Raw genomic sequence first — 27,674 nt, 5'->3', positions numbered from 1 at the left:
AGGAGCTGTGGGTGCGGGCGGGCAGGAGGGCACTGCCGCACCTCCCTCCTCCCCTGCGCCTTCAGCCTCTGTAAAACTCTGCTGGGAAATGGGTATGGTGCTGCCCGAGCCGCAGCCCAGCCGGCCGGGGGCAGGGAGCGGCCCGGGAAGGCGCTCCGGGGGCCGCGGTAGCGCCCGGCGCGGTCTGAAAATCATTCGGGGTCTGCGGTGGCCCCGGGTGAGATAACGGCGCCCAGAGCATCGGGAACATTAAGCTTATTGCCCACGGTTGTGTGTGGGGAATGAAACCCATGTTCCCATAAGCCCTGTGCCCGGTGGGTACCGGCACGGAGGGATTGTGGGGCTGTTTCTGAGTTTTGTTCTCTGTTCCAGGTGCCGTTCCTGGCCGCTGGGAGCGCGGCCCCGCCATGGGCTGGGCTGGCGTTTCGCGGCGATCCCGTCCCCGGAGGAGCTGTGAAGAGCGCGGGGTTGCCGTGATGGACGGCGACACGGGAGTCACAGCAGGGAGCGATTCGGTTTTGTATTTTGATGTGCAATAAAAAATGAAATGATGAAAAGATGGAGCGTCTCTCTTCTTTCTAATTGTCAAAAGTTCTACTTTAGGCTGTGGTCAGGGAGTTCTACTTTACGCTTCTTAGGGGCGGGGAGGGGTGGTTGTGCTGGAGAACGCTCCGGATGGCGGAGAAATGCACCGCAGGGGCCGCTCGGGGCCGGGCTGTGGCCGCTGGCCCGGGGCAACGGGGAATTATCCCGTTCTCCGGAGCGATCCCCGCGTGGTGCCGGTGGCGCCCCTCGCTTGCGTCACTGGAGGGGGCCGGAAGTGCTCCCTCACTTCCCGGAAGTAGCAGCCGGAAGCACGTGGGCCGCGGCCATGGCGGACTCGGACCCGGCCGCCGCCGCCGCCGCTCCCGTGCGCTTCAAGAGCAAGTGAGGAACGCGCGGGACCGGACTGGGCTGGGGCTGCGAGGGCGAGTCAGGGGCCGGGCCGGGTCGGGCTGGGACCGGAGCCCCCGGGCCGCCGCCGCTCCGCTTTAACGGAGCCTCCCGGCGCGTCTCTTTCCCTTCCAGCTACGCTGCGACGCGGAAGATCGAGCCGTTCTATAAAGGAGGGAGAATCCAGGTAATCCCGGCTCTGGAGGGACAGCTGGGAATGCCGCGCCTCCCGGCTCTAACGTTCCCGATCCCTTTCTCCAGATCAGCCGGGATGGGAAGTTCATGTTCTGCCCCTGTGGGAGCAAAGTCAACGTCATCGATGTGGAAACGGGAGCGGTGCTGCACAGCCTCCAGCAGGTGACCAGGATCGGCCTCTCCTGAGCGGTTTGCGAGGCTCCCGGGGGGGGTTTCTCGCTGTGGATACAAAGCTCCCGGGAGTGAGGAGTGCAGGGAGGGTGGGAACGAACCAAACACAGGTTTTGGGTGGTCCCGAGCTGTGCTCGGGGTCAGCAGAGCCCTTGGAGAAGGGAGCTCTGCAGGGATGGTTTAACTGTGGCATTTCTCCTCTGTTTTCCCAGGATGAGGAAGAGGATGTCACAGCATTCGTGCTGAGCCCTGATGACGAGGTGGGTTTGTGCTGGGGGCTGTGAGCAGCCTGGGACAGGCTGAGCCAGGAATGGGGGGAATTCTAGGATGTCCATGCAGGGCCAGGGCTTGGACTCGATGATCCTTGTGCATCCCTTCCTGCTGGGGATGTTCCATGGTTCCATTCCATGCTCTGTGTGCTTCCTGAGATCTCCTGGAGGCCGTGGGTCACAGTCAGAGCCCTGGCTCACACTCACACCTGTGGCTCACACTCAGCACTGCCCAGAGCCTGAGCTCCCCAGCAGCTCCCTGTGCCATGTGGCACTGACAGGAGCCCAAACCCAGCCTGTGCTCAGGCTGTCCCCATGTCCCCAGGTGCTGGTGATAGGCAGCAGGGCGCTGTTACCCGTGGCTCAGGCTGTCCCCATGTCCCCAGGTGCTGGTGACAGGCAGCAGGGCGCTGTTACCCGTGGTTCAGGCTGTCCCCATGTCCCCAGGTGCTGGTGATAGGCAGCAGGGCGCTGTTACCCGTGGCTCAGGCTGTCCCCATGTCCCCAGGTGCTGGTGATAGGCAGCAGGGCGCTGTTACCTGTGGCTCAGGCTGTCCCTATGTCCCCAGGTGCTGGTGACAGGCAGCAGGGCTCTGTTACCCGTGGTTTAGGCTGTCCCCATGTCCCCAGGTGCTGGTGACAGGCAGCAGGGCTCTGTTACCCGTGGTTTAGGCTGTCCCCATGTCCCCAGGTGCTGGTGACAGGCAGCAGGGCTCTGTTACCCATGGTTTAGGCTGTCCCCATGTCCCCAGGTGCTGGTGACAGGCAGCAGGGCACTGTTACCTGTGGTTTAGGCTGTCCCCATGTCCCCAGGTGCTGGTGACAGGCAGCAGGGCTCTGTTACCCGTGGCTCAGGCTGTCCCCATGTCCCCAGGTGCTGGTGACAGGCAGCAGGGCGCTGTTACCTGTGGTTTAGGCTGTCCCCATGTCCCCAGGTGCTGGTGACAGGCAGCAGGGCTCTGTTACCCATGGTTTAGGCTGTCCCCATGTCCCCAGGTGCTGGTGACAGGCAGCAGGGCGCTGTTACCCGTGGTTTAGGCTGTCCCCATGTCCCCAGGTGCTGGTGACAGGCAGCAGGGCTCTGTTACCCGTGGCTCAGGCTGTCCCCATGTCCCCAGGTGCTGGTGATAGGCAGCAGGGCTCTGTTACCCGTGGCTCAGGCTGTCCCCATGTCTCCAGGTGCTGGTGACAGGCAGCAGGGCTCTGTTACCCGTGGCTCAGGCTGTCCCCATGTCCCCAGGTGTTGGTGACAGGCAGCAGGGCGCTGCTGCTGCGCTGCTGGCGCTGGAGGGAGCCCAGCTGTGAGCGCAGCTGGCGAGCCGTGCACACCGCGCCCGTGGCCACCATGGCCTTTGACCCCACGGCCACTCTGCTGGCCACAGGTACGAGCCACCCCTGTCACAGGGGGTGTCCTGCTCCTGGGGAGCCTCCTGGGGCAGGGCAGCAGAGGCTCAGAGCTGTGTCCAGCCTGGTTTTTGCTGCAGCTCCCACGGCTCTCTCCTCTGGCTCTCTCCTCCAGAGCTCAGGTGTCCTTCTCTTCCCAGGTGGCTGTGACAGCACCATCAAGGTCTGGGATATGATCAAACACTACTGCACACACAACCTGAAAGGATCCTCTGGAGTAGTACAGTAAGGACCAGTGCTGTTTGTCAGTCCCTGCTGTGCTGGGATATTGCAACTGAGGTGCAATTCTGGAGTTAATGGAACAGGGAAGGTCCATTCCCAGCAGGTTCTGGGCTCTTCCTGCTGTTTGAGAGCAGGGTTATGGCTGACTCTGCCCAGAGAGGAAACTGTTTGGTCAAGAATTTTCATGGAATCCCAGAATTGTTGGGCAGGGACACCTCCCAGTAGGCCAGGATGCTCTGGGCCCACCCAAGCTGTGCTGCTGTGGGATGTGCATTATTTACAGGCTGGGGGTTGATTCCTGTGCTGTTCTCTGCTCCTGCCCAGCCTGGTGGAGTTCCACCCCGACACCTCCCGCCTGCAGCTCTTCTCCTCCTCCATCGATTACAAGATCCGCATCTGGGACCTGCGCTCCAGCAAGTGCGTGGCAGTGCTGGAGGGACACTTCAGTGCTGTCACCTCACTGGCCTTTGCAGATGGGAACAGCCTCCTCAGGTAGCTCCTGGCAGGGCTTGCACCTCCATCCTTTCACCTCCTGGAGGCTCTGGAGGGTTCTGCTGTGAGGGAAAGGAGTGGTGCAAGTGCTCAGTGGGTGTGCATTGGAATAATGGAATGGTTTGGGTTGGAAGGGACCTTAAAGCCCATTCAGTGCCACCCTGCCATGGGCAGGGACACCTTCCACTGTGCCAGGGTGCTCCAAGCCCCATCCCACCTGCCTTTGTTCCTGGGAATATCCTGTGATGGCACAGGGAATGCTGCTGCTCTCTCCCATGGCCTCTCCAGAGAGGTGTTAAGCTCCCACAGTGCTAAATTTGCACCCAGAGCCAAGCTGAACAGGTTTAGCACTAAAACTGAGCTTTTCCTTTGCAGCTCTGGCCGTGACAAGATCTGCATGGTCTGGGACCTGGAGACCAGGCAGAGCAAACGAACTGTCCCTGTCTACGAGGTGAAACTGCTTTTTGTTCCTTCCTTTGAGGCCCTCTGGAGTTCTAGGCCATGGTCTCCCTCTTTAGGGTCTGCCTGTTGTGAAATCAGGTTTCTCCCCCTTCCCAGGGGTTTTCAGCTCAGTCTGTGCCTCTCTGACTCTTTCAGACTGTGGAAGCGGCTGTGCTGTTGCCTAAGGAGGGAGATTTCTCTCAGCTGGGTGTGAAGAAACAAGGGCTGCACTTTGTCACAGCTGGCAGCAAAGGTGAGTGTCACTGAAGGGTGGCACTTGAGTCACTTCACTGCTGTTATTCCTGGGCTGTGTGTTCTCCATTGCAGGAGCCTTGGGTGGAGACCAGAGCCTGCTCCCGAGTTCCTTGGGCAGGGTGGATGAGCAGGATGGAACGGGCACAGATCCATTTACTACTCAAACACATTTATCTCTGTTTTCAAACTCGATGAGTTTGAGTGAAATACCAAAACCTTGAGGCTTTTCCAGCCACTGCATCCTGCCCAGTCTTGCCTTGGAGCTGTGTGGCTTTTCCCACTGTGCTTTGGGTGATGTTCCCTGGACATCCACTGTGGGAAGCAGTGGCTCTGCCATGGTTTCTGGTGTTTCCCAGGCATCCTGAGGGTGTGGGAGGTGGCCACAGCTGCCTGTGTGCACAGCCAGGCTGTTCCCTGTGTGAAGCAGTGGCTCTGCCATGGTTTCTGGTGTTTCCCAGGCATCCTGAGGGTGTGGGAGGTGGCCACAGCTGCCTGTGTGCACAGCCAGGCCGTGCCCTTCGCGCTGCAGGAGGAGCCGAGCGAGCGCAGCCTCTCCCAGTGCCAGTTTGTGCCCGCCAGGAACGAGATCCTCACCGTGTCCATGGAGCACAACATCCTCTTCTATGATGCTCAAAGCCTGCAGCTCAGGAAGCAGGTGACAGCCCCCAGCCTCCCTGTCCCTCTGTCCGTGCTCCAGGACCAGCTCTGCTCCTGGAAGAGGCACCAAGGGCGCCCTTGGCTCCAGCCTGTTCTGGGATTGTTCCATGGGCCAGGGAATTCCACTGCTTTGGGGGAATGTTGCCCAGAGACCAGCTCAGGAAGGAGAAAGCAGAACAGACTTAGCCAGAAATGCCTCCTGTGTGTAGAAATTACACCCAGTATGACATGAAAACCAGTCACTCCCAGCTCTCCTTCAGCTCCATTTCCCTCTTGGGCTGTTTCCACTGCAGCTTGCAGGATACAATGAGGAGGTGCTGGATGTGAAGTTCCTGGGCCCTGGTGACTCTCACATTGTGGTGGCCACCAACAGCCCCCAGCTGAAAGTGTTTGAGCTGGCAACGTCCCACTGCCAGATCCTGTATGGGCACACAGGTGGGTGACAGCCCTGCCTGGGGGAGCTGGGCAGCTCTGCCTTGATCCAGCTTCTCCTGGAGCTCTGGTGCAGACCAGTCCTTGAGTTCTTGGTGGAGCAGCACCACAGCAGGTTTGGGAGTGGTGTGGAGAGAAGATGTGTCCCTTTGTCCCTGTCCCTGGCAGTGAGATCAGTTTAAACTGGAGCTGAAGGGGCAGGTGTGTGACAGGCTCAGTCCTCAGGGACCAGTCGTGTCCCAGACCTGTCCCCTGGCTCCTTAACTGGGCTCATTAAGCACTGGGCTCATTAACTCCTCCCTTTCTGTTGTCCCATCTCAGCATTGCTCTGCACCCACCAGCTTTTATTCCTTTTGTTTAGAAACAATCCTGGCTTTGGACGTCTTCAGGAAAGGCCGGATGTTTGTCACCTGTGCCAAGGTGTGTCACTGTTCTCCATTTCATGAAACTCTTTATTCCCAGTGATCCTTGTGGGCAAAATTGTTACTTTTGGAACTCCAGAAAGAGCTTTTTGTTCATATAATCCCTGTCTGCTGCATGACCCAAATAGTTTCTCCCAGTATCCCTTTTTAACATTGTCCCTGGGAAAATTGGTTGTATTTTATTGGCCTGAAGGAGATATTTCCTTCTCCAAACATCCTAGTCTGGTGTTAAGAGTTCAGAAAGGCTGTTAGTGTGAGACTGATGAGGGAAAAGGTCCCAAGAGCCCTAACAGACCCAAAACCAAAGCTCTGAAACAACCAGAAATAACCCTCCCTGCTGGAGCTCCCGAGTGGGGGCTGATTTTGCTGTGACAGAGAGGAAGGTTCAGGCTGGAACAGCAGAGACCAGTGGGGCTCAGGGGTGTGGGGAAAGCACAGGGAGCTGCTGATGGCCAGGCAGCTGAGGCATTTCTGTCCTCCCCCAGGACAGGAGCGTGCGGCTGTGGCGCATGGGCAGGGCTGGCAGGGTCACCTGTGTGGCACAGGGCCTGGGCCATGCCCACGGCGTGGGCGCTGTCGCCTGCTCCAGGTAACGCTGACTGAGGGAGGGGAATGTCCTGCTGGGTGCTGCCCCCCTCCCAGCTGTGCTGCTTCTCACCCCTGCTCCCATCTTCTCCTGGTGCCTGAGTGGGAAGGGGTCATGGGATGGTTTGGGTGGGAAGGGGCCTCAGGTGTCATCCCCTGCCACCCCCTGCCATGGGCAGGGACACTGCTCCTGTCCAGCCTGGCCCTGGATACTCCCAGGGATGGATGGGGGAGTCCCTCTGAAAGAGTTTGGGAAGCCATGAAACCACTTTTCCATGCCCAGCAGTGGCTGAGTGTGGGGATCCCAGTCAGGGAGGAGAAACCACAGAATTGTTTCCCTGCCCTTGATGGTTTCACTGCTCTCAGGCTGAAGGAAAGCTTTGTAGTGACCAGCAGCCAGGACTGCACCATCAAGATCTGGAACATCCCGGAATCCCTCACTTCCAAAGCAAAAGCAGCCTTGATCTCCAGTCCAAAGCCCCTCCATGCCAGGGTCACTGAGAGGGGCCATAACAAGGTACAGCTCCACCTGATCTTTCAGTGCTTCAGCCTTATTCAGTGTCCCACAGCCAGAGCCAGGCCTGACCCTCTTCCTCCTCCTCCTCCTCTTGTGGCTTCCCCAGGACATCAACAGCGTGGCAGTGTCCCCCAATGACAAGCTGCTGGCCACAGGCTCGCAGGACCGGCTGGCCAAGCTCTGGTCCTGCTCCGACTGCTCCCTCCTGGGGGTTTTCTCTGGCCACAAACGTGGAATCTGGTGTGTGCAGTTCTCCCCTGTGGACCAGGTCCTGGCCACCTCCTCGGCTGATGGGACCCTGAAGCTTTGGGGACTTCGGGATTTCAGCTGTCTGAAGGTGATGAGAGCTTTGCCTCTTGCCCTGGGTAAAACCTTGGGGTTCCTGAAGGATCCTTCCAAAACTGGGGGCTTACTCCTTTGGGCTTTGGGAGTAAATGGGATCCTTTGGGGTCTCTCCTGAGGCCTGGCAGTGCTGAGCTTCCTTTCTGTTTTGCAGACCTTTGAAGGCCACGATGCCTCAGTGCTGAAGATCATCTTTGTGAGCCGAGGGGCTCAGCTGCTCAGCAGGTTTGTGCCTGATTCCAGAGTTCAGGGAATGTGTGAGCTCATCAGCAGCACCAAGAGGAAACACTCTTGTGTCCAAAGAATCTTTGGACAGGTTTATAGGAAGATGCCATGTTTAGGCCAGGCTTTCTGTAGAGGTTATTTTAATCTTCCTTCTCTCCAGGTGTCCCATGAATTCCATGTGGCTGCATTGGCATTGCTGGGTTGGGATAAACACAGTAGACAAGGCTAAGGGTGCATCTTGCCCTCCACATTTTTGGTTAACTCTGCTCCTGTTTCGAAGGAATTGGGATATTTGTTCAATTCATTCAAGGTGATATTTGAGGTGGGACAGAGCAAGAATGGATCTGTCCAGTGATTCTTTCTGTTGTGTTTCTCTTCCAAAAGTGGATCTGATGGTCTCTTAAAACTCTGGACAATTAAAACAAACGAGTGTGTGAAAACATTAGATGGTCATGAGGATAAAATCTGGGGCCTTCACTCCAACAAGAAAGATGACATGGTCGTGACAGCCTCCAGCGACTCCTGCATCACCCTGTGGCAGGTACAGCAGGGGGCTGCTTCCTCCCTGGGTTAATAATCAGGGTAATTGGAGAGCTCAGGGTCTCAGTGGCTTGTTTTTCATGTGTTTTCCTTGTCTGCAGTTTGAAATTAGGTCAGCAAGGCTGACCTTAGGGTTTGGGGGTATTTTTTGGCCATTCTGTATGTCCCCAGAGCAGGAGATGGGCTCCAGCACCGGAGCTTTGGAGGGAAGTTGGAAATTTAACATTTAAATTACTTGACCCCAAATTTTTCTGCAGAAATGGGTCTCCTTATCACTTGATGGCCAAATCAAAACCCTTCTGTATTAAAGCAGGATTTGATAAAGGTTTAACCTGTTTTCTTTTATAGGATGTAACTGAAATTGAGGAGAAAGAAGCACAGGCTAAACAGGAGGAGCAGATTATGAAGTGAGTTGCCATAAAGAGCAGAGAAAGGCAAACTGTGCAGTGGAGCTGTCCACACCTGGAGCCATCCAGCTCCACCTGATCCCAATATTGGAGTGAGGGCATTTATTGACGAGCACCACAAACTCCTTAACTGTTATTGCCAAATCTGCTGCTTTTTCTGTAGTTTTATTTTTTTCAGCACCCGAGGATTTGTCTCACTCTCGCCCCTGATTTGTTTTCCAGAGAGCAAGAGCTTTCTAACCTTCTCCATGAGAAAAGGTACCTCAAAGCTCTGCGCCTGGCCATCTCCCTGGACCGGCCGCACACGGTGTTGACCGTGGTCAAGGGTGAGTCCAGAGCGTGCTCTGAGGGCATTTCCTGCCCTCCCTCCTTTCCTGGACACCTCTTCCAGCTCGTTCAAGGCTTCAAAGTCCAAGAATTAGTCTGAAAGCCTGAGTTTTCCCTGAGTGCCATCACCCAGGGTGTCCCTGCTGTGGTTTCTCTCCCCAGCCATCCTCAGGGAGCCCGAGGGGAGGAGGCACCTGGACGAGAACATTGTTTGGCTCCGCAAGGATCAGAAAGGTTTGTGGCACAACTCAAGTGCTGAAAGCTTCCAGGGCAGAGGCTTTTTTGTCACTGAAATTGGAATCCTACAATCCTGAATGGTTCGGGCTGGGAGAGTGTTCAGTTTTACCTTTTTGCCATGGGCAGGGAGTAGACCAGGACTTGGTTTTGTGCAATTGCAGGGATGGGGAGCGTCCCCGTGTAGGACCTGAACCTCAGTGAGAGCCCAGGGGTGTTTTCCAGCGTGGGCTGTGCTGTGTGCCAGCCTGGCCAGGCTTTGTTCCCCACAGAGGCCGTGCTGGCGTTCCTGGTGACGTGGAACACCAACTCCCGCAACTGCCACGAGGCCCAGGCTGTCCTGGAGACGCTCCTGAGGCACGAGGCCCCCGACACCCTCCTGCAGTTCTCAGGAATCAAATCTGCCGTGGAGTCCCTGCTGCCCTACACGGGTGAGGCCCTGTGGGGGCAGGAGGGGCTGGCTTGGGTCAGGGATCATGGAATGGTTTGGGGTGGAAGGGGTGGGTCAGGTAATCCACCTCTGCCATGGCAGGGACACCTCCCACCATCCCAGGGTGGGATCCCCATCCCAGGCCACCATCCCAGGGTGGGATCCCCATCCCAGGCCACCATCCCAGGGTGGGATCTCCATCCCAGGCCACCATCCCAGGGTGGGATCTCCATCCCAGGCCACCATCCCAGGGTGGGATCCCCATCCCAGGCCACCATCCCAGGGTGCGATCTCCATCCCAGGCCACCATCCCAGGGTGGGATCCCCATCCCAAGCCCCAGTGTCCAGCCTGGCCTGGGGCACTGCCAGGGATGCAGGGGCAGCCCCAGCTGCTCTGGGCACCCTGTTCCAGGGCCTGCCCACCCTGCCAGGGAACAATTCCTCATTCCCAATCTCCCATCCAGCCCTGCCCTCTGGCACTGGGAGCCATTCCCTGTGTCCTGTCCCTCCATCCCTTGTCCCAGTCCCTCTGCAGCTCTCCTGGAGCCCCTTCAGGCCCTGGAGGTCTCCCTGGAGTGTTCCCTTCTCCAGGCTGGGCATTCCCAGCTCTCCCAGCCTGGTTTCCCTGTGCCCTGAGCCCTGCCCTCCTTGCAGAGCGCCACTTCCAGAGGCTGAGCCGCCTGCTCCAGGCCTCCACCTTCATCGAGTTCATGTGGCACAACATGAGGCTGGCAGATGTGGCCCAGCAGGACCAGGGGACTCTGTGAACCCCCTCCTCCCACCACTTGCTCTTTCCCACCAGGATTTTTAGTTCCTGTATTTTATAATAAATGTTTTCATTTCTAAACCAAGTCTAACATCCAGTCTCCTCAGGGATGAATGAAAGGAAAAGGTCGTTTCTTTGGCCAAGCTGGGGTTTGTGTTCTCACACCCTGAATTTTCACAAAGAGCAGGCAGTTTGGGATTAAAAAAGGCAGAATCCCAACAAGCAGTTGGGATTTAAAGGGTTGATGGGGCTGAGATCTTTCTTGGGCAAAGCAGCCTGGACCAAGCAGGGGTCTCACCTGTGCCCACCCAAAATTGAGCACCTAGGAGGAAGAGAAGCACAATTTAAATTCCCCAAATAGCAAATTTTTAAAGCATAAAACACAAGCAGGCTTCAGAGACATTTACATGTATTTTATTTCATAGGAAAAAAAAAAGTATAAAATTCAAACAACACAAACACCTCACAAAAACACACACTTCATTATAAAAATATTAACAGATACCTGGGAGAATAAGTACAATTAAAGCCATTAGTGTAGAGAAAAGTCTTGATTTTCCTGTAACTCTTTTTCTAACTCATTTCTAGCAAATGAGTTGAGGATTAGAATTGTTGTGAGTCTCAGTAACCCGCCAGTCCCCTGGAAAGAGGAATGTTCTGTCCATAAAGGTGACCTCTTTTTCCATTCCCAGGTGGGACACAAGCTGTGACTCCCCTGACGGATGTGTGTGTGTCCCTCGGGAGGGGACATTCCCAAGCCCTGGCACTCCAGGGGTGATGGAGGTGTGCGTGTCCCTCGGGAGGGGACATTCCCAAGCCCTGACACTCCTGGGGTGATGGATGTGCGTGTGTCCCTCGGGAGGGGACAGTCCCAAGCCCTGGCACTCCAGGGGTGATAGAGGTGTGCGTGTCCCTCGGGAGGGGACAGTCCCAAGCCCTGCTGCTCCGGAGCCGCTGCTCATGGCTCCCAGGGGACTCCAGGCTGTCAGGGCTGTCCCCGTGTCCCCTGCCCAGGGCCACTACTGCTGGCAGGGGTCCGGGAGGGCCGGCCGGGGGGCCGAGTGCTGCACGGCGCGCTTGGTGACGGTGCTGCAGCGCTGCAGGATCTCCTGGGCTGAGGGCCGGGCTGGCACCTTGGGGACACCCGCGGCCGGCTCAGGGGCAGCAAGGGGCAGCTCGGCTGCACAGGACTCCACGAAGCCGGAGTCGTTCCTGTCCCTGGCACTGAGCTGTGGGGATTTGCTGCTGTGCGTGGCCAGCTCGTGGCTCAGGCCAGGAGAGCTCCTGGCCGGCTTCACCTCGGGCAGGGACCGAGATAATTCGGGTTTCCAGGCCAGCCGGGTGGCCCCAGCGCTGCTGCTGCCCGAGCTCAGCGAGGAGCTGTCCAACCCCAACCCCAGCTGTGGGGTGGAGCTGGCCTGGGGCAGAGAGTGGGATCTGCTCCTGGCAGAGCTGCTGTGCTCCTCCCGGGAGCTGAGGCTCGGGGTGCAGGCGTGCAGGCTGCAGCTCAGGATGCTCTGGAGCTTGTGGTGAGGGTTCTGGTAGGGCCGGAGGCACAGCGAGGGCATGTAGCCAGTGCAGCCGTTGTACCTGAGGGCAGGGATGGAAAGAACACTGAGCAAACCCTTCCAGCACCTCGGGCCAAGGGGAGGGAGCACTTAGGGAGCAGGTCAGTGCTGTACACGGGGTGTGAGGACAGGGAGAGCATCCCCAGCCAAGGACATCCAGCTCTGGGGGCTCCTGTGCATCCCACACGGGAGGAACAGCAAGCAGCTCCCTCGGGGAGCCAGGGCTCAGGGAAAGCCTCCTCACCGGATCAGCCACCAGCCATTGTGGGATGTCCTGAGCACCTCCACGACCACCCCCTGGTTCAGCGAGAGCTCGTCTGCCTTCTGAGCCTCGTAGGCCTGCACCACAAAGTACAGGCTGCCTGCAGAGAGAGGGACAGTTGGATTTGCCTTGTGGAGAAAATGCTCTGCTCCCTGTGAGAGACCAGCCCAGCTGCAGGGCAGCTGTCCCTGAGAGTGACTGGTTTGCTCAGGGACCCCCATCTGATCCATTTAATTAAATATAAAGAAGAAGTTTTTCACAAAAAGGGTGTGGAGGCCCTGGAAGAGGTTGCCCAGAGAAGCTGTGGCTGCCCCTGGATCCCTGCAAGTGTCTAAGGCCAGGCTGGACAGGCCTTGGAGCAGCCTGGGACAGTGGAAGGTGTCCCTGCCATGGCAGGGGTGGCACTGGATGGGCTTTAAGCTCCCAACACAAACCACTCCATGGTTCCATGACCCACAGGTGGTGGCAGAGCCAACCAGAAGAGTCAGAGGTAGGTCAGAGTCCAGGCAGGGACTCCAGGCAGTGGTAAAGTGGTGGGGGTTTGCAGAACTCATGTTTTGAAGGAGGAACAGACTCACCCTCCTCGTCTGAGCTGAAGGCATGCTGGATGTCCTCACAGGCATCAAGCTCTTCCAGGTATGAGGCTGGGAACCAGGCTATCTGTTTGTCTGCATTTTCCACCAGCCACCAGCCTACAAAGAGGAAAAATACCTGGATTTTAACAGCCTGCAAGTCAAGACAAGACAATAATCCCTGGGTAGGGGACACGAGGGACAGGAGGGACATTCACTGCCCCCCCAGGTAAGCACACAAGTGCAAACACCTGAACCCCTGACACTACCTCAGCATTTGCCTAGCTATGAATCCATCTGCCAATCCAGCCCAGCACTGAATCCTCTCAGACCTACCAGTCATGTCCTTGATGAGCACTTCCACAATCTCCTTCTGAGCCACTGTGAAGGGTTTGTTCTTTGTGTCTTTGGTTTCAAAGGCCTCGAGGCAGCGGTAGCTCTGCGACGCCTGAGGGAGGGTGATGGACAGGGGCTGGGGGCTCTTCTCCCTTCTGAATACTGATGGCATGATCACAGCACTGGAAAGGGAAGGTGCACGTCAAAAACTCACGTGAAACGTTGAGTTTAGTATTGATTTTAGTAAAATCATTTCTGCAGTAGGCTGAGAAAAGCTTCAGGCATCAGAAAGAAAATTAAAAGCACCCAGCTAAGCTGCCCTAGAGTGTAACTGGTGTTTCCCTTCTACCCATATCCCATGACATTTCTGTTTCACCAACAAACAAAAAAATACAATTCATATTTCACACCTGTTTTCAGGGAAGGAGGGATCAAGGTCTTGAGTCTGTGCCTTGAAAAACTGATTCACCTCTTCACCCCGGGAGATTTTCACATCTGTTTTCAGCAGCTCCCGGGAATATGTTTCCAGCAGTTTCAGGATCTCCAGGCACCTGTTCAGCTTCCCACCCTTCCTCTGCTGCATAGTTATTCCTTCAAAATAACAAGGGCACAGCTGGGATAGGACAGCAATGGATCTGGATCCCTGGGAGCAGCATCTTTTCCCTGAACAGTGGGTGCCCTCAGCCACCACCCTTCCTGCCCAAGCCCAAACTGTCATTTTTAACAGTTCCTGATAGGATTTTTTAACATGTAAAATTTCTCTTTTTTTTTTCACATATAAAGTTTCAAGAAGCTCTAGGTCAATATTTGAAGTGTAGCATTAATTTGCCAAGCGGAGCTCTCTATTTACAAAGCTGTTCTGGTTCATTTGAAGTCTGTACTAGACTCAAACGTGATGATGTGAGCCAGTGGTGCCATGGCAGGAGCAGGAGTGAGCCCCTGATCAGTTCCAGAGGAGGTCAGGCTCAGAGACTTGAGTCTCTGTCATGGGTTATGGCTGTCCCTGATCACTCTTGGGTTTGTTGGTCCATCAGAGATTTGTCCTTACCTTTAAACCTGGGTAAACTCCTCAGTGACCCACTCTCAGTGGGGAATTTTCTCTTCAGCTCTTTCTAAAATCAAGGAGAAGGAGAGAACAGTGATTTCTCACAGCTGACACATGGCCAGGCTCCTTCCCCTCCGCAGGACAGGAACCTTGACATTTAAGGAATTGAAAATTCACTTACATGGAATTTCTTAAAGTCTTCAAACGTCCTGTAAATGAGAATGTTGTTCTGATCTGACCAGGACACAAACATCATGTAGTTCTGGGAAAAGAAAAGGGAAAAGAAAAGCAGTTTAATCACAATGTTCAATTTTGGATGCTTCCAGGCAATCAGCATTTGCTGTGGTTTAGTTGAGGCTTTTAATGCCACATTAAAAAAATAAATAAAGCATTAAACCTACAAAAATATGTTTTTAATTTCATAGTCCCAAATGGGTAATGATTGCTGAAGCCAGGAGAATTTTATGGTGCTGTGACAAAAAGAGAGCAAACCCCAAGATATAAAGCTCATTAAAAACCAAGTCCCCTTATCCAGACCCCTAGGCTCCAATCCCAATACTATGGGGAATAAGCAAACATATCCCTGGAAGAGTAACTCAAAATCCTCTAGGTCTGCCAGTTTGTAAATTATATTTAAGGAAGAAAACAAAGCCAAAAAAAAAAAAAAAAAAAGAATAAAAAATAAAGTACCTTCTGTTTTCTGCACTGCATGAAGCCAACAGCCTTCACATCCACGGGATACCTGTCACAGCTCATCCTCCCCACGGCTGCTGCTCCTCCTTCGCAGGGAGCCACAAGGATGGGAGAGGGAAGGATGGGAGCTGGAGGGATGAGAGCTGGAGGAGCAGAGGTGCAGCTCCAGCCCGACTGCCGAATTTAAATGCCAGGAGCAGGAGGCAGGGCAGAGGTGTTCCCGAGCTTCCTCCTCCGCCCAGCGCCCGGGCAGAAATTCCGCGATTTGCTAAAGTGCCGCGTGCCTTTTCCCTTTCGCCCCGCTTTTAACATGCAAATGCTGCCGGGGGCAGGCGGGGCATAGTTCAGGTAGCCGGGAGGCAAAGCACGCTCTTTTATCACATCCTTACGAGCCGGTGTCGGGAAGGAAGGGAAGGGAGCGGGGCTGTTTGCCAGCGCTGGGTTAGAGTAGGTCAGGGGCTGCAGCACCTGCCCCGGATGGTTCCGGGAGGCAGGTGAGGTTTTTATGGCTGCATTACACGAACTGCAGCTCGGGCTGAGCTCACTCCAGCCCCAAAGGCTCATTTAGAGCGTGGGTTGTAAAACACAGATCAGTCACCATTAAACGTGAGTAATATTTGTGGCAAATATTTTTTTCCTGCTTTGTCCCACCCGCCGAGTTACTTTAAATAGATCCTGACACTTTTATCAGCATCTCCAATGAGATACCGATGTAGTGAACAGACACATCCCCAGGATGGAACTAAGAGACTGAAAGCTCCTCAGGTGTAAATATGCGATGGAAATTCAGCTCTGAGTGCTCTGCCCTGTGTCCAGCCAGGTGTCCACACCCTCCCAGGGCAGCCAGCAGCTCTTCCTAAGGAGCAGCTCCATTGCCCAGAGGCTCAGCAGCAGAGATAATTCCAGCCTTGGCCAGCCTGTCCTTCCCCTGAACCTCAGGGCTGATGGGCACCGAGTGATCAAAGCGCCTCTCCTTTGATAAAGCCTCAGTTGAACCATTATCACTATAATTATCTTTATCATTATCATTATTGGAACCCAAACTGAGAGGCTCAGCCGTGCCTCCCTTTCATTTCTCAGCTACACCTGGTGCCTCACATCCTCAGCAATGGCTGCAGGTGATTTTTCATCTACCAAAAATCCCCCAGAAGTGGATCAGGGAGCCAAACCAGATTCCTTTTGTAAAATACAGTCAGGAGGGTCTTGGTTTGTGATCCATGAGCAAGGGAGGCTGCTCCCACTCAGCAGGGCAGCAGTTTCTGGAGACAAAGAAAGCAGGTTTATTGCAGTTGGATTTATTGCTGCTGGATATCTGTCCTGCATTAAAAAGGGAAAGTTATCCAAAGAGCACTTTGGTTCGGTGTGGATTTTGGAGAGAAAATCTCTCCCACAGCATCTCCAAGGCATTTCCTGGCTCAGGAAGCTGCACAGGACCTGCCCTGTGGAAAAGGGATCTGGAGCAGCTCCCTGCCCTCCACAGCCCTGGAATGAGACCCTCCATCCTTTGTTACAAATCCTCCAGCCAAACCATGTGCTGGTAAATCTCCCTGGATCAAAGAGTGAAGATTTTATGGAGTGAGAGGAAATCACTTCATCCAGCAGATTTATTTAGAAAGTTCTAGTCTCTGAGGTGCCAAAACCCCTTGCTCACTCCATGTCCTCAAACCTGCACTCCTTGGCTTCTCCTTGGCAGCCCAGCCAGGGCCAAGCTCACCCTCACATGGCTCCGTTAAGTGGCTCCTGGAAATATCTGGGACCAAGACTCCCGGTGAAACCAACCTTGGCTTGGTTTCCTGTCCCAGAGCAAACACAAACCATGATGTATTTCCAAGAACACAAAGGTTCAAACGTGTTTATCCTGACTGGGAAAAGCCAAAGACAAGGAAAGCCCTGGAGGAGCTGCAGGACGAGGAGGCAGCTGGGGAGGCTCAGAGAGCACCTTGATCTGAGGATGCCATAAAAACCAGAAGAGTAGGAAATAGCCTTGGTTTTGCTGCGTTTCATCATTCTCAGAGAATTCAAGCAGAAAGGGGGTGTGGAAAACATCTAATGGAATGTTACAACAGGAAGGTGAAGCTCCACAGGGGTTTACAAGTCACCCGAGGCAGAAGGACCAGCCCTGTAGCTTGGAGAGCTGATCTTCTGGAAAAGATTGGACTGACTGGGAGCTTGCTGGGGACTGCGGTGTTGTGTAAATCCAAATATGAGCAAAACTGCTCAAAACTCAATAATTGCCTATTGAGAAAATGTTTTGTGCAAGTGAAGGTCTCTGTGACCCAGAACTGAGGTGCAGGGAGGGAGGGGAAAAGCCTGCCACTCCTCTGAGACACCAACACCTCTGGAGTCACCTGCAGGGCTCAGCTCCAGCTCTGCAGCTGCCACAGCGGTATCAGTGTCCCAGTGGTGTCAAGTGTGATGTCACGAAACTGTCAGCTCCAGAATGACCTCAGGAGCCACCTCACCTCTGCAGTGACAGCGCCTACGAAACTGCAAGGAGGCTGGGCCAGATGACCCTTGGATGGGCACAGTGCTCCTCAAAGCTCTCCACAACTCCCAGCCATGGCAGGGCCATTGCTGTTGGCAAGGATGGGTCAGCCACCAGCAGAGGCCATAACTCCACTGCTCTGCTGGATGCATTTGGACTCATAAAAAACAAGGCAAACATTGTTTTTTCCAGCATTATCAAGTTTACTTTGTGTCCTCTACAGTTTCCATGTCATCTTGCCATAAATCAGTGCCTCTCATGAGTAATAATTAATGGCAGGGGAGGGGAGGAGGGTCTGCTCAGAAAAAGTGATACTCAGCAGGAATTACTGGATGCTGCTGTTTCATCATTGATATTTATTTACACAGCTCTGAGGGCAGCAGTTAATTCTCCTTTTGTTGTTTTACAAGGTACCAAAGAGATCATAAATTAACAGGCAATATGCAGGACTGCCCTCCCCAGCTTTGCCAAGATACAGGAAACACGGATTTTTCCATAATGACTCCCATAATTTTGCAGTCTGCTCCAAGAGAGCCCCCTGCACCCCACCAAGGTGCAGCTCTGCCACTCAAGGAGCATCACTCCAGCCACAAAGTGCTCCTCTGGGGACAGAAACATGTTTATGTCACAGTAGGTGACTAAGGCAGTGTCACAGGGAGTCACACCAGGCTGCCTGCCCCAGACTGCCCATGCTGGGAAGATGAAGGAGGTCACCCAGAGGCTCCAGAGGAAGGTCCCAGAGTCACCAGGGCTGTCCCACTGATCAGCCTCTCTTCCATGACAAATAAACACTGATGCTCTGCTTTTCTATTCATTTCAGGGTGGATGAGGAGTAACTTCAGTAGAAGCAGAATCTGAGTGCACAGATGCTCAGGGGCAGCCAAAGGCAGCTCCTCTCCAGCTCCTCCTGAGCCATTCTCCAGGTCCAACAAGAAACAGCCTCGTCCCAAATGCTTGGAGAGGAGCAGCTGTGTCCTGAACAACTTTCACACATACACAGGTTGTGTCTGGGCTGCTGAGTGACCTGTGCCCCTCATGGCTGACGATGTGTGGGACTGTGCATCAGGGATTTCTCCTTCTGTGGCCGGCACAGGAGAGGCAAAGAGAGGAAAAGTCTTCAAACCACCCTCAGGACACTGCAGCTGCAAGGAAGAGATACAGAAAGGAGCTGTGGGCACAGCCAAGGGGGGCCTGGAACAAAGCTGGTGGAAAAGCTTCATCTTTCCTTTGCTCACCTTCAGGATCAAAACCTGCCCTTCACTGTTCTTGAAGGTCACCTGTGATGACACATGACCTATCAGCACCTTTAATGAAAAGCCCAGATGCTAAAAGCCGATTTTAAAAGTACAAAGAGGTTTTAGACTTTTAATAAATAGAGAAAAAGACCTTTATTTAAAAAGAATAATGAAAACCCAGACACTGGAGTTGACAAAAGTCTCCTTCACATCATGAACAAAGGGAGCAGTTGAACTTTCACACAGGCTGGGATGAGAGATTTTGCAGTAACTAATCCAGAAGAAAGTATTTCATTTTATCCTAATTCCAGCAGCTGCTGCAGGCACTAAAGCATTTCTCTGTGGCAGACCCAATTCAGGGACTCTCTGAGCCCAGGGAGCAGCTCAGCCTTTTTCACTCCATCACAGGAGCTTCCCAAGGTGCTTGTCCCTCTTCAGTGCAGGGGCTCACTCACTCCTCACAGCAGCTTTATTTATTATTATATATTATTATATATAGGATCCAAAATCACAGCATCGCATCAAACTCCCGAGGCGTCATTTTCTTTGCAAAGCCCTTGGGATGGCCCCGCCCAGCCCAGGGAGAGCTCTGCCCGTCCCAGGAGCTTTGCTGGCTGCCTGGGGCACGCACAGCGGACGGGCTCTTGTTTACCAAGCACTTGTTGAAATAATTTCATAGTTCTTTCATAAAAGTGACATGGTTTCCTACAGTTATGCAAAATACAAAAGCACGATTCAAGAAGGAATCTTCCAGAAAGGGTGAGAATGTAACTTAAGCTGCTTCAACAAGAGGAGGTTCCCTGAATTATTTTCTCAGGAAAAAGCAGTGTTTGATGAGTGCATAGCATGAGACCAGAGCTTTGTGGATGTGCTGTGACCCAGGCATGAGATGTGAAGGCAGAAGAAAAGCAGGGTGGAGTTTCCAAGGAGGTTTGAGGCTCTGCAGTGCTCAGCCTGCTCTACACATTCCGAAATCCGGTGAGAGAAAATCCCAGCAACACCAGTACAGCCAACAGCAAGGGCAGCAAGCACGAGTGAACATGGAGAAATACTGTTTTCACTTGGGGAAAATCTGTTCTTGCATCATGCTAAATATAGTAAATTGATCGGAGACAAGACTGTTGTGTTCCTTCCAGATTAGTCAGAGATGCTCATCCCACTCTTTCCTCATTCCCCACGGCCATCGAGGAGCAGAGTATACAAAGCCTTATCTCTCCTGGGGATTTCACCAGCACCAGGAGCTCTGGCTAAAAGTCCACCTGTATTTCAGAGCAAAGACTGCAACTTGTGTTCCTTGGCCCCTTCAGGGAAAACCAGATCTAATCTTCACTCAAAAGCCTGGGGGGAGAAGAGTAATGTGGAAGGAATTGTTCTTTCATTTATGTTTGATTCTCAATGAGTCCAAACATAGCAACTGTTACCTGAGGAAAACCTCTTCCACTGAAGGAGACTTCCTGTAGAATTCCTTTGACCTTCTTCTGGAAAAAAGGAATAATCCCAAATCAGGGGCCACTCTCCTTTTGCAAAGCCAAGAGAACAGGAGCTGCTCACTGAAGACTTTGTTTTTCAAGAGCACAAAAGGAACCCCCAGTTTTGCTGTGTTTATCCTCAGAATGGATGAACTGATTCCAGGGATGCTCGGGGTGGGTCTGGGAAGGAGGAGATAGATTGGAGCATGACACAAACAGAGCCACCTAAACCAACCTGCAGAAATACTTTGGTTTTCTCCCTGCCCCTGCCATCACCATTACTCATGGATTCTCATTTTAATCAGCAAAAGGATCCACACATAAAAATGGCACCAACTTTAAAAGAACAAACTCAGTGTCGGGTGTAGGTGCCCAGATTTGAGCAAGGCAGTGTCTTGTGCTGTCCTGCACTTCAGACTGTTCTGAACACATTTCAACAGTTCTGGATGGATCTGATCTGACACATCTCACCCACTCCCAGGCAGGGGGGCTGCAGGCTTCTTCCTGATATCTGGGGGATAAATTCATACTTTTGGGAAATTTTGCAGGTGATAAAGTTCTTATGCACAGGCAGAGAGGATCAATATGATTCACTTACCTAGAAATAAATGTATTTTTTTGTTGCTGTTGCTATTTCCTAGTGGGCTGTAATTTTTCAAACAAGTCTATGACTAATTCCTGGTGCTGCTTTATCAGACTTTTGGCTCATATTCTTACCTGTAAATACAAGACAGCTTCCTGCTCTATTGCAGGAATACAATCCAGGCTGCTCCAAGCCCTGTCCAGCCTGGCCTTGGGCACTGCCAGGGATCCAGGGACAGCCACAGCTGCTCTGGGCACCCTGTGCCAGGGCCTGCCCACCCTAACGGGGAAGGATTCCTCCCCAGAACTGAATTTGTGTGAGGAGTTTGTTTGGTAACAGGCTCTAGCACACTCCAGCTCCTAAATCAGTGCTGGGAGCAGAGGGTTGGGTGGGTTAGGGCTGTCCAAAGGGGAGAAGGAGGGAATATTCCCTGATCCTTCCTCGGCTCTGCACCACATTCCTTCCTTTGGGTGGAAATAATTTGGGTCTGCACTTGGGTTCTATTAGAGACAGTAAATTGAATTTCCTTGCTCTGACTTGAATTGGAGCATTTCTCCATTTTTTAAACTTTGAAATCCAAGATGATGCTGGACCTGGAGGCAAGTGGAGAAAATTGGGAGGACCTTTTCCTAAAGAGCCAGCTCTGCTCCTAGAGCTGAGCAGGAAATGGGCAAGGGGAGCAACGTGGAGCACAAACCTCTGTAACCAACAGCCTCCTTCAAGGCTTTTCCTTTTCAATAAAAGTGCTGATGTTTTAACTGAATCCATAAATTAAATCACAATCAAGGAAGCAAAGTCTGCTAACGGTCAAACCAGGAGATTGCTGTGACTTGGAAACATCTCTCTACCTGTTTAATTGCTTGAAGACCAAACAATAAAGTTCTAGAGGAAATTCCCTCAGTATCTCATTCTCTTTTTTCCTGACTTTACAAAAATTAATGAGGTCACGAGCATCAGTTAAAACATTTATTGGTGGGCAAGGAAAACAGACATAAAAATGTCGCTGTCCCTACTTGATCTTTCCTTTACGTGCGAAATTTATCTTTACAGTTGTCTACAACTTTAAACAAAGCCATTCCAGCAGTTCCTACCAGTTACTCACATCTCTTCTCCCTCCCTAACAAAAATCAGCAAGTAAATATTCCCAGGAAATTGCAAATAAATAAAAATAAAGGAGCACTGGTAAATAGAGACCCCAAAATGGAGATCCAGACCATCAGCTCAGTGCTCCACAGAGCAGAAACAGCTCAGCCATTTCCACATGAAACACACCAAATGTTGAAGTATTTTTGAGGGCAAGTCTTTGAGGTATTTCTCTAAAATGATGTTTTTTCTAATACACATTTTACACCACACTGTGTTCAATAAATCACATATATATTTTTTTTATATAAGGTGACATTTTGGTCCAGCTCCATCCTGGACATACATTTGTTTGCATTAAACAAAATAGTCATATTTTTCACTTGAGAAAACTTGAACTGGATACAAAATTCACATTGCTTATGGTAGGAGACTTGTGGCTCTCAAACCTTTAAGAGCATGACAGAATGAAGCCAAAAAGGACGAGAGCAAGTCTGTGCTGCTCTCCAAGTTTTCACTCTCTGACCTCTATTAAGAGTTTTGTAATGCCACAGCTAATATTTCCCAGGGGTGAAAGAGCAAGCTCCAAAGTCTGATGCCAGGCTGGACAGTTGGCCAGGTTACCACCCTCATGTGCTCACAAGCCTGTGGCTCTTTGGGAATAAAAGAAAAAATGCTAAATGTCCACTCCAGACCAAGGACCTGAGACCAGGTCTGGGTCTCCATCATCCCAAAGAGCCCAGCCACTCCCAGGCTGTCACTCCCAGCCTGTCCTGGTGTGACACATGCCAACACTCCCAGAAAGAGGAAAATACTCCCTCAGTATGGATTTACAAGCATGTGACAGGTGTTAAAAACACGGAGAACTTCGTATGGGCATGTTGCTATAAAGGAGCATGAGATGAATGGAGTTATCCACTTGTTTGTCCATAAAATCACCCCGTTGATTGTATGAGTCCGCTGGAGATAACACTGAGGTTCCCGTCAGCACCTCTGGCACGAAGGAGAGCTGCTGTGTGCCATGGGCTCTGCCACACACATTATCTACACATCCCAGAATCCCAGAATAGTGGAGTTTGGAAGAGATCATCCAGTGCAGCCCCTGGCCAGGCAGGGTCACCTGGAGCAGGTGACACAGGAACATGTCCGGGTGGGTTTGGGATGTCTCCTGAGGGAAGCTCCACACCCTCCCTGGGCTCTGCCATGTCAGGGCTCTGCTCTTTCCTCTATCATGGAAAGAGGTTCTTCCTCATGTCAGGGTGGAACTTGTTGTGTTTTAGTTTCTGGCCACTGCTCCTCATCCTGTCACCGAACAGAGTCTGGCACCATCCTCTGACACTCTGGGAGGGATTTGTATGGATTGATGGGATCCCTTCTCCAGACTAACCAGCTCCTGCAGTCTCTCCTCATCAAAGAGATACTCCAGACCGCATAGAAACACGTATTTATACGTATTTTTGTGCTCATTTGGGAGAGTTATAGGAGGGGAACTGCTCTTTGACACCTACTGAAGGGACATGGCCGAGCCCGAGCCCCTCACACCCTCGGGGGGATCATGGCCGAGTCCCCTCACACAGAGGGGAAGCAGAGGGAGACTCCCTCTGTGGGTGAGCACAGCTCCACCACACCCCATGGGCGATGTGAAGCGAAAATCGAGGATGCACAGACGGGAGTGTCGTGTTCTCCTCACCTACGACATTTAAAGACAGAGTTTGCTGCTGTTTTTGGTAAAAATACACCAGGAATGGCACTCGGGCGCGTGCCGGGTGCCAGCCCCCTCACGCCGCCCGGCCGGGAATGGCGCCGCCCCGGCCCGTCCTGCACCGCGGCGCCATCATGGCGGCGCCCAGCGAGGGCCGTGCGGGTCGGGGGTACGAGCCCTTCCCAGGCACCGACGGCGGCTCCTTCTCCTTCGCCGTCCCGCAGGGTGAGGCGGAAGAGACACCCAAGAAGCCATGCCGAGCCTGCATGGATTTCAAGAGCTGGTTCCGCGACCAGAGGAAGCAGGCGGTCCCGGGCACCGCGGTGAGGCGCGGCGGGAGCCCTCCCTGGAGCCCCCGGTGACCCCCAGTCCCTGCAGCGCTCCCTCCGTCCTCCGTCCTTCCCCCGCAAGTGGGACGAGGCTGCGTGTTCCCTTCAGGGTGTGAAGGAGCCGGGGACAGGGCTCCCTTGGGTGGGAATGGGAAGGGAGTCCCCATCTTCTCCCTGGGGGTGAGGGGCGCTGCCATTGCTCCCGCTGAGGGTGTAAGGGGGGCTCTGCCATGTCCCGTGAGGGTGTGAAATGATCATTGCCTTGACCTACAGACGGTATGAGCAGAGCTCTGCCTTGTCTCACAGAAGGTGTGAGAGAGGCTTTGCCGTGTCCCCTCAGAAGGTGTGGGGGGCTCTGCCATGACCTCAGAAAGGATGTGAAGGACCTGTTCCCCCACCTCACCTTCCCAGCCAGCACAAAAGGGCTGTGTCCCCACCCACCCCGGTGTCCCCTCACACCCCTCTGTCCCTCTGCAGGAGGCGAAGGAGCCCCCTCAGGACTGTCCCCTGGACAGCGAGCAGCTGGGCCGCAGCACCTGGGCCTTCCTGCACACCATGGCTGCCTACTACCCCGACCGGCCCTCCGGGACACAGCAGAAGGAGATGAGGGACTTCATCAACCTCTTCTCCAAGTTCTACCCCTGCAAGCACTGCGCAGAGGACCTGAGGGAGAGGTGAGTGGGAAAACCCTCAGAGGGTTTTTTCAGGATCTGGGGAGAGGTGAGTTTCCTCAGTGGGTTTTTTGAGGCTCTGAAGGACAGGTGAGTGGCCTCAGCAGGTTTTTTGAGGATCTGAGGGAAAGGTGAGTTTCCTCAGTGGGTTTTTTGAAGATCTGAGGGAAAGGTAAGTAACCTGAGCAGCTCTTTGTGTTGGAGGGGCTTGCCAGAAGTGCTGGGCTGCAGCAGCTAGTTTGCATATCAGCAGCTCTTCCTGCACTTGGAGTTTGTAGCTACCTGAACTGGTTTCTTCCATTATTGCATCAATCCCAGATATACTTACTCAAAAAACAAACACCTGTCCTCATGCTGTTGGATTCTGTGCTGCCTCCAAGGCTTCCCTGAGGCGATTTTGGAGTTTTCTGGTTCAAAATGGGCTTGTGAACAGTTATGGAATTAGACTGGGATAGTTTGGTTTTCAGGAGACAAGTGTTCTTCTACCCTCTAAAATGCCCTGTATTGGCAAGGACTGAAATGGGCTCAGGCGTTTGATTTGGTTTGGGATGAGATGATCTTCAAAGTCCATTCCAACCCAAACCATTCTGGGATTCTGTGGTAAAGTTTTCCTTCTGTTCTCAGCTCCTTTCTCAGAAGTTTCCACTAATTTGTTTCCCATTCCCTGTTTGCAGATTACGGACAAACCAACCCGACACGAGCACCAGGAAAAACTTCTCCCGGTGGCTGTGTCTGCTCCACAACGAAGTGAACAGGAAGCTGGGCAAGTCGGAATTCGACTGCTCCCGTGTGGATGAGCGCTGGAGGGATGGCTGGAAGGATGGGAGCTGTGATTAACCCACAGGGAGTGCTCTGGGAATCCAGCACAGCAGTGCAGTCCCTGTGGAGTTGCTGCAGGGACAGAGGGAGTCGATAACTCTGTTTGTGTGGGACTGATTCAGAGCTGAACTAATGCCAAAAGGAGAACTGAAAATCTATCCCAATGATATTTCGATAAGTAGCGGTACCTGAGGGGTTGAGGCTGCCAGAAACCTCTGAGATTGGGTCACTGACAAACTCATTTCATGATGACATTTCTTGATTCTGGGGGCATTTGCTTATTTCTGTGGCTAATTTTCCCTGAAGACAGTGGTGTTCTCCAAGGCATTGCCTGATGCCTTAGAAAATGCATCTGATTAATTGCCACTTTCATTTTTGTTGTTCTGATAAGAGAAAATTCATGCTGGGTTTTGTGCCAAGTCTGTACCCCTGGATTTCTCTTTCCAGCATGTCCAACATTTGTTGTTACTCATGTGTCCAATTCCTCTGGTAAAAGTCCTGAGGGCAAGTACATTTAATTTAAACACTAAAGTATGGAGCCCAGATTTCTCAATTTGGTTTTGTGTTTCAACTGAACACGTCAGAGGACAAAATAGAGTCAAAATAATTTCAAGTTCTTCACGTAGGTGGTGATCTCATCCCTTCCTGCACTCCTGACTGGGAGAGGTTTGCACAAACCCTGACAGCAACAGTTTTTTTTCCTTCCCTGCTTCCTGCTGAGGTTTTCTTGTCTGTTTTATTGAGCTTCCTTATGTTGTGCCCTACAGCACACCTGTGAATTTACCCTTGGGGTTTTTTTGGCAAGTTTTGACTGGAAAGGTTAATGGTGCTGCTGTAATTAGGGCAGAGGCACCTCTTATCTGAGCCTTTGGTCCTCACACCACTCTGTGGGCTCCTTAGTGGTTAGAGAACCAGGAACACCTTTGGAAACACATTTTGATATTTTCTGGCACAGTCAAGTCCTTTCAAGTCAGGTGTGTTAAATGAATGTAAGACTTTTATGGACTAATGATTTCTGAACTTTGTATGTCGTAACATTTCTAAACACAAACCCAAATGAACTGATAACAAGGTACTGCATGAAGAGTCTGATTGAAGGTGTCACTCAGGCTATTAAAAGTGCTCAGAAAATTTCCCTATCAGCATGTTGAGGTTCTTAGAACAAATAAACCCCAGCTCTTGAGTTTTGTGTTTGGTAATAAACTCAGCCCCCAAAACGAAGCCCATTGGGCTCCACTAGAGGACCGACAGAAGGGCAGCCCTCAATTTTTTTGCAGGTAGGACCCATCTGACTCAGTTCTGTCAGGACACTTTTAGCAGAGGGACGTGTGGGCAGGCGTCTCCCTGTGGGTTTGGCTGTGCTAAAGCAGGAATTCTGTGTTCCTCCATTCCAATCTGCCCTCCACTGTTCTGTGTGACAGTGTCCTCGCCCACAGAGCAGATGATGAATTTTCTCCCTCTTTTGTTTCAGTGTAAACGAGCAGGTTGGTGAAACATCTGTCCCATCCTTGGTCACCTTCATCTGCCAGGGGCCCAGCCTGGGGTGTTGCACTGCTCTGTACCTGGCCAGGCTCAGGGGCCAGCAGGGACACCTGGTCACTCCCTGAGTGCAGAGGGGGAGCTGAGGGTGTATCCAACACACTCTGGTCACTTTGTGTGCTCCAGGGAGGTGGTGGTGCAGTGCAGGAGGAAAAGCCTGTCCTGTCCTGGCAGGGCTTGGGAACAGCCTTCAAGCTGTGTCTGTCTTTAGCAAATCCTGCCCAAAAATGAGGCCACCAGCTGTAGCCAGGATGCTTTTAGGGCAGTTTCTATCTTTACCAGGTGGCCATTTGATAAAATCTGTGCTTGCACTTTGTTCTCTCATTGTTTTGGCTTGGCAGAAGAGCTCTGATGTAGTTGTTTCTCAGGCATATCCTCACCTCTGTGGACTTGACCATGTGAGGATTGGGGGAATTTGTTCTGCTGCTCGTTTGTACCACAAGTTTTAGTCTTGGGTAAGGAATTTCCATTGGAGGTCCTCATACTTGTGTACAGAAAATTGTGACTTCTTTACTAATTGCACTTGATTAAATCTAGTTTTAAAAATCTCTGTATTCAGATTGTATTTCCTGTTGATGTAAAAATAATAAAGCAACTGAGTTCACTTCTGGCTCAGTCCTACTGCATGGGATCTTAGGAAAAGGGGTCATGCTGTGCTGGTGGGTCTAACCTCTGCATGCCAAGATGCTACTGTTATACATATAAAACAAGATATATATATATATATATATATATAAAAATATAGTTATATATGTGTATATTGTAGTTTGGTGGCTCAGGTACATTGTGTGATTCTCTGTGGATTGATCAGACAAGGTGGGGCTGCTCCTGGTCCTTTCCTCTTGTGCTCTTGAATTGATGCAGTTCTCTGTTGGCCCTACAAAAATGCAGGAATTTGTACAGCAGGTCCTGTCACGTCAGAATTTGCTTTTATATGAGGAACAGTGGGAATTTTATGGGACCCCAGTGATTTTTTTGACTTGCTGACAGCGTGAGGGGCAGCATCAGAGCTGGGAG

The 27,674-nt window shown here is 52.4% G+C and overlaps 3 protein-coding genes and 1 non-coding gene across 4 annotated transcripts; 3 read left to right on the top strand and 1 right to left on the bottom strand.

Moving 5' to 3' along the window:
* Positions 1–179: 179 nt before the first annotated feature.
* Positions 180–304, top strand: LOC129127474 (small nucleolar RNA ACA64). Its single transcript, XR_008535186.2, has one exon. It is a non-coding gene; the product is annotated as a small nucleolar RNA ACA64 (small nucleolar RNA).
* A 519-nt stretch (positions 305–823) lies between these two features.
* On the top strand, positions 824–10,351 carry TBL3 (transducin beta like 3). Its single transcript, XM_077186955.1, has 22 exons — positions 824–927; positions 1,069–1,120; positions 1,195–1,290; positions 1,512–1,559; positions 2,809–2,950; positions 3,113–3,197; positions 3,519–3,686; positions 4,062–4,137; positions 4,284–4,380; positions 4,841–5,037; positions 5,333–5,474; positions 5,833–5,891; positions 6,379–6,482; positions 6,845–6,995; positions 7,102–7,332; positions 7,492–7,562; positions 7,947–8,103; positions 8,451–8,509; positions 8,732–8,835; positions 8,999–9,070; positions 9,343–9,501; positions 10,155–10,351. Exons 1-22 carry the CDS (start codon positions 872–874, stop codon positions 10,265–10,267), a joined length of 2,439 nt encoding a protein of 812 aa, XP_077043070.1. The 5' UTR covers positions 824–871; the 3' UTR covers positions 10,268–10,351.
* Positions 10,352–11,147: 796 nt separating this feature from the next.
* Positions 11,148–14,862, bottom strand: NOXO1 (NADPH oxidase organizer 1). The gene is made up of 8 exons (XM_054643912.2): positions 14,740–14,862; positions 14,231–14,311; positions 14,053–14,116; positions 13,415–13,595; positions 13,005–13,186; positions 12,675–12,788; positions 12,079–12,196; positions 11,148–11,856 (listed from the first exon to the last, which is right to left on the bottom strand). Exons 1-8 carry the CDS (start codon positions 14,803–14,805, stop codon positions 11,286–11,288), a joined length of 1,377 nt encoding a protein of 458 aa, XP_054499887.2. The 5' UTR covers positions 14,806–14,862; the 3' UTR covers positions 11,148–11,285.
* An 8,522-nt stretch (positions 14,863–23,384) lies between these two features.
* On the top strand, positions 23,385–27,261 carry GFER (growth factor, augmenter of liver regeneration). The gene is made up of 3 exons (XM_054643734.2): positions 23,385–23,622; positions 24,106–24,302; positions 24,974–27,261. Exons 1-3 carry the CDS (start codon positions 23,395–23,397, stop codon positions 25,134–25,136), a joined length of 588 nt encoding a protein of 195 aa, XP_054499709.2. The 5' UTR covers positions 23,385–23,394; the 3' UTR covers positions 25,137–27,261.
* Positions 27,262–27,674: the final 413 nt, after the last annotated feature.

This window comes from Agelaius phoeniceus, chromosome 16 (assembly GCF_051311805.1).
Source record: "Agelaius phoeniceus isolate bAgePho1 chromosome 16, bAgePho1.hap1, whole genome shotgun sequence".
Classification (NCBI taxonomy): domain Eukaryota; kingdom Metazoa; phylum Chordata; class Aves; order Passeriformes; family Icteridae; genus Agelaius; species Agelaius phoeniceus.
The sequence above is the reverse complement of the archived record's forward strand: the minus strand, read 5'-3'. Positions and strand labels throughout refer to the sequence as shown.